Source organism: Globicephala melas, chromosome 12 (genome assembly GCF_963455315.2).
Source record: "Globicephala melas chromosome 12, mGloMel1.2, whole genome shotgun sequence".
NCBI classification, from domain to species: Eukaryota; Metazoa; Chordata; class Mammalia; order Artiodactyla; family Delphinidae; genus Globicephala; species Globicephala melas.
In genome coordinates, this window is record NC_083325.1 from 68,918,613 (window position 1) to 68,926,677 (window position 8,065).

At 44.5% G+C, this 8,065-nt stretch overlaps 2 protein-coding genes across 2 annotated transcripts in view; one reads left to right on the forward strand and one right to left on the reverse strand.

The window, feature by feature from the left end:
* The window catches only part of GPN1 (GPN-loop GTPase 1), a 19,521-nt gene extending 13,752 nt beyond the window's left edge, over positions 1-5,769 (reverse strand). The window contains exons 1-5 of the mRNA XM_030858089.2: positions 5,624-5,769; positions 4,831-4,924; positions 2,708-2,747; positions 1,874-1,940; positions 1,114-1,151 (exon numbers count right to left, since the gene is read on the reverse strand). Of these exons, the coding sequence (XP_030713949.2) occupies positions 1,114-1,151; positions 1,874-1,940; positions 2,708-2,747; positions 4,831-4,924; positions 5,624-5,734 (350 nt within the window). The 5' untranslated portion in view covers positions 5,735-5,769. The remainder of the gene's footprint in view (positions 1-1,113; positions 1,152-1,873; positions 1,941-2,707; positions 2,748-4,830; positions 4,925-5,623) is intronic.
* Positions 5,770-5,809: 40 nt separating this feature from the next.
* On the forward strand, positions 5,810-7,835 carry CCDC121 (coiled-coil domain containing 121). Its single transcript, XM_030858101.2, has 2 exons — positions 5,810-6,413; positions 6,884-7,835. Exons 1-2 carry the CDS (start codon positions 5,917-5,919, stop codon positions 7,833-7,835), a joined length of 1,449 nt encoding a protein of 482 aa, XP_030713961.2. The 5' UTR covers positions 5,810-5,916.
* The last annotated feature ends 230 nt before the right edge of the window (positions 7,836-8,065 follow it).

The following is an 8,065-nucleotide window of genomic DNA, read 5'->3' on the forward strand; positions in this document are numbered from 1 at the left end:
CATCCTTCTATCTATGTACACATGAATAGAAACGCCTGGGATGACAGTCACTGATAGCAATAATGATAATAATGATAGCTATTTCTAGTGACAAGAAGGGTGATACTTTCATCTTTTAAATACTATGCATGGTAGGAATTATTTATAGTAATAAGCCTATATATCCTTTTTACAAAAATAATAAATTATCTTCCTTTCTTTTAAAAAAACAAACCTATTAAAAATTTAACAACAGTTCATTGTGGGTAATGATAATAAGAATCTCCTATTCTATATTTTGATGCTTTTTAAATTAAAAAATATCCCCTCTGAATCATGTAAATTATATTAATTTAAACAAGGATTAGGGGCTTCCCTGGTGGCACAGTGGTTAAGAATCCGCCCACCAATGCGAGGGACAAGGGTTCAAGCCCTGGTCCGGGAAGATCCCACATGCCGTGGAGCAACTAAGCCCCGTGCGCCACAACTACTGAGCCTGCGCTCTAGAGCCCGCAAGCCACAACTACTGAGCACGCGTGCCACAACTACTGAAGCCCGCGTGCCTAGAGCCTGTGCTCCGCAACAAGAGAAGCCACCACAATGAGAAGCCCGCGCACCGCAACGAAGAGTAGCCCCCGCTCGCCACAACTAGAGAAAGCCCACGTGCAGCAATGAAGACCCAGTGTAGCCAAAAATAAACATAAAAAAAATAATAAAATAAAATAAACAAGGATTAGAAAGGTATTTCATAGACTTTAATGCCAACAAGCAAGAGAAGGCAAGTGGACAAGTGAATGTGGACTCAAATTCTCAAAATACCTCCTAAGAAGCTGGGAACATATACCAAAGTGATTGGGGGTGGGATACTATTAAATTGAGCTCTACACTGTAGAGCATCTTGTCGCTTTTATTTATTTATTTACTTTGGGCCACACCATGGCTTGTGGGATCTTAGTTCCCCAACCAAGTAGAGCATCTTAATGATTGTCTTCTTGCCAACAATTTTTTCACTTATCATGGTTTCATCTCAAACTACACCCTCTCAGAACTTGATAGTAACCCAAAATTCTTCAAAAAACCTAGAAACATGTCAACTACAGAGTAATAAATAGGCATTAGACTGAAATCACTTACTTAGACATGTTCTGGGCCTTCTCAATAAATTTCATCACCTAAAAGAAAAAAACGCCAATTACAACAGAATCCAAGTTCAACAAAAAAAATCACAGGGCCCTCTCTAGAGTGGCCCACCTGCAGGCACCATTAACGATTGAATCTCTATGTTCTCTGTCTGAGGACACCAACTAACGTGCTCATGGAACCAAAGAAACATAGCCACACCTGCCGTACCACAACACCCTGGAGCACAGGGCAAGGCCTAAGGAGCTGAAGACTTGATCTGTCACTGCCAGGTCTCTCTCTTGGTGCTTCAGTAAAGCGTTAACAGCCTGAATCATTGAGTGAAATCGGGGTAAAAAATCAGTGATTGCCAAACACTCTTAAGGAAGCGGAATGTGACAGAGAAAACATAACAAGATGACAACAATTTGTCACAAGTGAAAAGCCCCATAATTGTTCCATTCCCTGCCTGGTAGCCCATCCCACTCCCCATCCCTCCACCCCATCCTCAGGGTAACACTGCAAGCCAATAACAGATCAAGAAGAGAACCCAGGTCTCTTAGGTCTTTACTGGCCGCCACAACGTTCAGTGTGAAGTCTCTCACCATGTTGATCATCCTCTCATAGCCTACTTCTTTGTCCACCAAAATGCCTCCTTATATTCTGTATGGACATTGAGGTTGATTGCCCTTCTTTCCCAGTGTGATCAAGCTAAGGCATTTAAGAGTCACAGGTTCTGACACAGCCATGTCTATGTAAATAGAGACAGACATACCTGATCAAATCTGGTAGCAAAGAGATTGAGTGAGGTCACTATGCCACCATTGGGTCCAAGTCCATACCTAGACACTAAGTTGAGGATTTAAATTGCTTATAGATCAATTTAGATGATAAAGTTTATTATCTAGACAATCCCTCACAAAAACAGCGTAACGTTAGTGTTCAATTGACTAGTTTGTATCACACAATCTTAACCTCATAGGGAAACATTCACTATCGATGTCTACCTCATTCATCGTTTAGAAATGGCCAGGTGAAATGGGGCCAAAATGGAATAGACAGATGTATCAGGCATTGACAGCCTGATGGCATTAGCCATGAAGATCATTTATATACCACTCTTAGCTCTGATCCTCACTCATCAAGCCACCTGAGGATTAGAATTAGTCTTCCTATCTAGACTTACCTATAGGGAAAGTACACATTTCACACAGCAATGTACTAAGAGTTGATCTTACTAATCTTTTAGCTTCCCAGTCTAAGGGGATGGTGATCAATGGATGCATCCACCAAGACAGTACTCCCTTGTGGGACCCAGGCACGCCACCAGCTAGCGTCTCCTTCTCTGTGCTAATTACAACAGCCTGCAGTTCAGGACAAAGGCAGAAAACGGAACTCACAAGCTGAAATAGGATTTCTAATCACCTACAATGCTTCTCCCCACATTCATCTTCCCTCCTCTTCATAAAATTACCTGAAAACAATCGAATGCTTTTGCTAGTATATTTCACAAGGGAAGGCACAAACACTTTTTTCAAAGCTACACAATACACAGACAGTAAGTAGCCAGGGATGAGCCAAAAACCAAAGTAGATGTGAAAAAGGATACTGTTTCATGACTTCTTTATACTTCACAGTGTCACGAATATCTGGAGGGAAAAAAAGAGAGAATGAAATGGAAGTTAACACGTAAGAAACAATACAGTTTGAGACTCCCCACCTATAATATCTAAGCCAACAGACCTCTCAAGTCATCTCTGCTTCCTCTGAGCAAACAAATCAGTTTCTCTCTTAGCATCCAAGGTACTTTTCCAATCTGTTTTCTAAATTTTCAAACTAAGATCACTGAATTGTAACAGCAAAAGAAGCAAGTTCAGGAAGAGACTAGGAGGACAAAAGGTACCCTGCAAGTACCTTCCCTCCCAGCAAGAAACTGAAACTAGCTTCTGAGGCTTCTATTGTCAGCACTGTCTTCTAGTAACTTCTCCAGCTTCACACTGGCCAAGGACAACTGCCAAGTAACCCAAGAAGAATGTTAGGCTAGGAGCTCTCAAGTTATGGTAGGGATGTTGGCGACAAAGAGAAAAGTTTTATACAACTTAAATACCTTCTCAGTGACCATATACACAGAAAAAGGGAGCTAAATAAAGAAAAAAGGTTTATTTCTTACTCCTTGCTTACTGGTAACAAAGGTAATGCAGATAACATTTTTATAAAGGCATTAACTTGGGAAGTGGATGGGTGGGGAGAGAAATAGGTGATGGAGATTAAGAGGTACAAATTTTCAGTTACAAAATAAATGAGTCATGGGGTGAGATGTACAGTGTGGGGAATACAGTCAAAAATTATATAATACCGTTGTATGGTGACAGATATTAACTAGACTCATCATAGTGATCATTTTGAAATGTACATGTATTTCAATTTACTATGTTGTATACCAGGAACTAAATACTGTGGCAGGTCAATTACACTGCAAGACAGACAAACCCACAGAAAAAGAGATTGGATTTGTAGTTACCGATCTACAAATCGGTAGAGGGTGTGGAGGGAGGGACAATTGGATGAAGGTAGTCAAAAGTACTAACTTCCAGTGAATAAATACTAGGGATGTAATATACAACATTATAAATGTAATGAGCACTGCTACATGTTATATGTGAAAGTTGAGAGTTCTCATAACAAGGAAAAAAATTTTTTTCTATTTCTTTAATTTTGTATCTATGAGATGACAGATGTTCACTAAACTTATTCATGGTAATCATTTCATGCGTTTGTAAATCAAATCATTATGCTATACAACTTAATCATATACAATGCTGTATGTCAACTATATTTCAATAAAACTAGAAAAAAATTATTTGGATGGAATTTTAAATAAAAAGGAAATTGGTCTGTCCAGTAATATCTAACTAAACCTATCTAGCAGTCAGGAGACCTATATCCCATCAACTATTAGAGTTCCAGCCTTTAAATGAAAAGATTGAATGTTTTTTTTTTTCAAAATTCTTCCCATAATGATTTCTGCTTCTTAATACAAGGTCTTCCTTAATTAGTATGTTTGGAGTACAAGCTTAATAGGATTAAAAAGAGACCAGGAGGGAAAAGACTAACATCAAGGAATAGTCTGAAAATCAGGAAGCCTAGATCCTATCAAGAATCAGGACACTGGATCCCATCCATTCTTAATCTTTTTTATACAGTAGTCAGGGACTCCTCTACAAGTCTGATGATAAGAGGGAAGGAACCCGTCACCAAGACAATGCACACAGGCATATATACACACATTTTCCCATGTAACTTTGCAAGATTCCTACAAATCAGTAAGCAAACTCTGCACAAAACCCACATGCTCTTAACTTGAAGAAAAAAACTATACAAACAAAGTTTATGTAACAGAGCCTGCTGAAGGGTTTACGGCTTAAAAGCCAGAGGACTGACTTTCTGTCACTTCATTTTCCCAAAGAACCATAGTCTGACACCCTTGGGTCAAAAGAGGTAGAGAGAATGGGAGTGGTAAGGAAAAAAAGGAAATTTAGGAAGAGGGAAGGAGTAAACAAAGAGAAAAAGGGAATCAGGAAGAAGCCTGTTTCAGGATGCTAGCAAATCCAAGGGAAACGAAATTAGGCAGTTTAGAAAACATTAAAAATGGAAGCATTGAAGACTCATAGGATAGGCTGACAGCTTTCCATTCTCTGAGAAACTTCACACAAGTTCTGGCAGTTTACTCACCAATATTGGCAGGAAAGGGAACTTCATGCACAGCTGGATCCAGGTTGATCACATAAGGTGGACACCCTTGACTATGCAGATATCCTGTGAGCCTCTGCAGACATATGGGGAGAAGGATGGACTGAGACCAAGAGGCATAATAAAGGAAAAAGAGAGAACTTCCACCCCTTAATCCAACTTACCAGAATTCTGCACTTCCATTTCCCTCTACCTTAAATATTCGTTTATGATCTCCACCGCCAACATTCACTCTCAGTTGAAATGCTACCTTTCTTCATCACACATCCAACAGAGCCTCCTCTACTCTCCATCACTTATTGACTTGGTGGTTTGGGGGGAGCGGGGGTTTCTATCTCCCCCACAAAAAACATTAGCTCCATTTAAGCGGGAACCTTGTCATTTCCGCTAAATCCCCAGTGCCTGAAACATGGTAGGCACCCCAGAAGGAATTCTTTAGGAATCTACACCGAAAGCCTGTGTGCAAGCACTCTATTAACAGCCAGAATTACTTGTTAAGCCTGCCTTCGAGGACTTGGCACTAGCAAGGCAATTCCAATACCAAGTACGGTCGTCACAAATAGGCACTGAGGGTGCGCAGAAGAGAGGCTGAATGAACCCAGGCTAGGATCTGAGACGGCTTCGCGGAGGAAAAAACAGGGGTTGCTGGCATCCTTGAAAGCCAGGCGCCGGTACCCTCCAACTCCCCAGAGAGACCTCCCTTTCTCCCCTGGCCTTACGCCTGCCACAGACAACTTCTCGCGCGCTCCTACTACGCCCGTGCCGTGCAGGTCACCTGTACAAAGGTGGTTTTCCCAGACCCCGCCATTCCCAACACCAGCAGACACACTGGGGGCCGGGGACCCCCGGAAGCTTGCGGCTCCGTGGCAGCTGCGAGCGCGGCCATCTTGCTCCTGGCTCCGCCCACTCGACCATAGAGACGCATGTAGCTAGAGAGGCTCCCGCGACATTCGGAACTCTGAATGAGACTAGAACAGAGCAAACCAAACCGAATCGAACCAAACCGGCCAGAGAGGGCAGGGCCAACGGCGCCAGGCGTGCGCCTTTGCTCTGTCCGTCCAGACCCGGATGGGGGCCCAACTAGGGACAGAGGCGGGGAAGTGGAGACACTGGGAGGACGAGTGGAGTAGGCCACCTAAAGAGCCGCTCACCGTCGTCGGGCAGGGCCTGGGAAGGGCAAAGCTCTGGACCCCGGGCGGGCGGGACGACAAGGGACCCCCGGGCTCCCACACTATGAAAGTGAAGAGAGTGCCTTTTCCTGTCGGCCCCCCGAGAGCGGGTAACCGAGCCGCCGGAGAACCGGCCGCTAGGGCTCGTCCGGCGACTGAGGAGGTTAAGCGGCTCAGGGCTGGACGTGCCGGGACCCGGGCGGGATGCGAGCGCCGGGGTTGCTGGGCCCCGCCAAGAGCCGCAGAGACCAGCCCGGAGAAACTGGAAAAACCCTCCGCACTGGGACGCCGTTTCCGCGTGTCGCCAGCCCCAGACCGTAGGCCTCTTTCCCTGGCGGTCTCCGCAAAGGTGCACCGTGACTTTGGGGAGGAACATTTGGTTGCCGAGTTTGTCAAGTAGGTACTGAGGAGGCGCTTCTCTCCACCCAGGCGCCCTCGGTACACGGAAAGGTGGTGAAAGAGCCGAGCCATGTATACACTCCTACTCCCGACCGCCCAGGTGGCTGCGGTGGCCCTTTGAAGCAGCTGTAGTGTTCAGTAAGCCGTGAGATCTGGGTTTTAGACCCAGGCTCTGCCACCCGCTGGCGGTGTACATCGTGGCCAAGTCACTTCAGTTCTCTGAACCTGTTTTCTCCTCTTTACCCTCAAGATACTACCTCGCAGGGTTGTAGAGACGGCATATTGTCAGTTGTAAACTACACTCCCTCGTCTTTACCCCTAGCTCTGTCCCCCGTGCCTTGTGTGAGGAACATCGTAGGTGCTCCCAAAGACTTGGGATATGAATTAAAGTACGTGTGCATTTTTAAAATTATTTCCTAATTTTTCGTGAAAAACATGGGGGGATGTCTCTCTTGTTCTCCCTTCAGGTTGGCTGAGGACTCCAGTAATTCCCTTCAACCGGATCTTAGTTTCATAAATTTTCTCAAGCCAGAGAAGCTAACAAAGGCAGAGAAGAGGTTTAAAGAAAAGGCAGTAGTGGAAATGATGAAGCTAGACAAGCAAATCAAAGAAACTCAAATCCGACTAGAACCGTTAGTGGAGGAAACCAGGCAGCTGCTGGCGGAAAACGTACGTGTCGAGGAGGAAAACCAGTTCTTTCTGGAATACCTGACCAAGCAAACAAAGGAGTCTAGACAGCGAACCGAGAAGCTGTGGAACTACTATTTACAACAAAGTGGGCAGATTGAACAAAGGAGACAAGAATTAACCTCCAAATATGCGGAAAAAAATTCAGCGCTTAAAACAGAGCTCTTGCAGAAAGAAAAGATCCTATCCAATTTGAATAAGCAGTTGGAGGCAATGAGGGACATTTCGATAGTAAAGGAGAAACAGGAGAGAGAAATTCAGACACTACAGCAGGAGATAAAGAAAACCCACGCTGAGACAGCTGCAAAGAAACAGGCCATGCTGGTCCAGTTCTTCCAGGATAAAGCATTACTGGAGGCACAACTGAGTGAGCTAGATGCAAGGCAGTTGGGAAAAAGACCAACAAAGGAGCTGAACAGCAAGAACAAGGCCTTGGAGAGGGCAGCAAAGCAGTACACTTCCGAGTTCCACAGTAGCATCGACAGACAGCACCAGCAGTTACAGAAGGAACTACCACAGCTAATTCAGAAATGCCAGAAGTTGGAGGCTACTCACAGCCGTTTAAAAAAGAAGCAGCTGCAGCTGCAGCAGGAGCAGTGGTACCTAGATTGCTTAAGCCGGGGGAGGCAACGGCTGCAAGAAAGGCGTAATCCGTGCCCAAAAGGACAAGGTGCTCCAAAGACCACACTGAACCCTGCCCTAGGCACCAAATCAAGGACGCATCCAAAGTAATTCCTAAAATAACACGAAGTCAGGAATGGAGCAAGGGTTCTTAGGTGCTGCGTAACATAAACCAGGTTAGGAAGGCTTTGGGATCTCAGGGTGCTGTGGTTAAATATCCATCTTGATGTGTTAGTGTGAAGGATTAGGTGCTTTTCTCCAGCAGTACTGCTAGATTATGTGTGGGACTGGCTTCCCTTAAAGTTAGGTTTTTCTTTAATTAGCTCTTGGTAATAAATGGG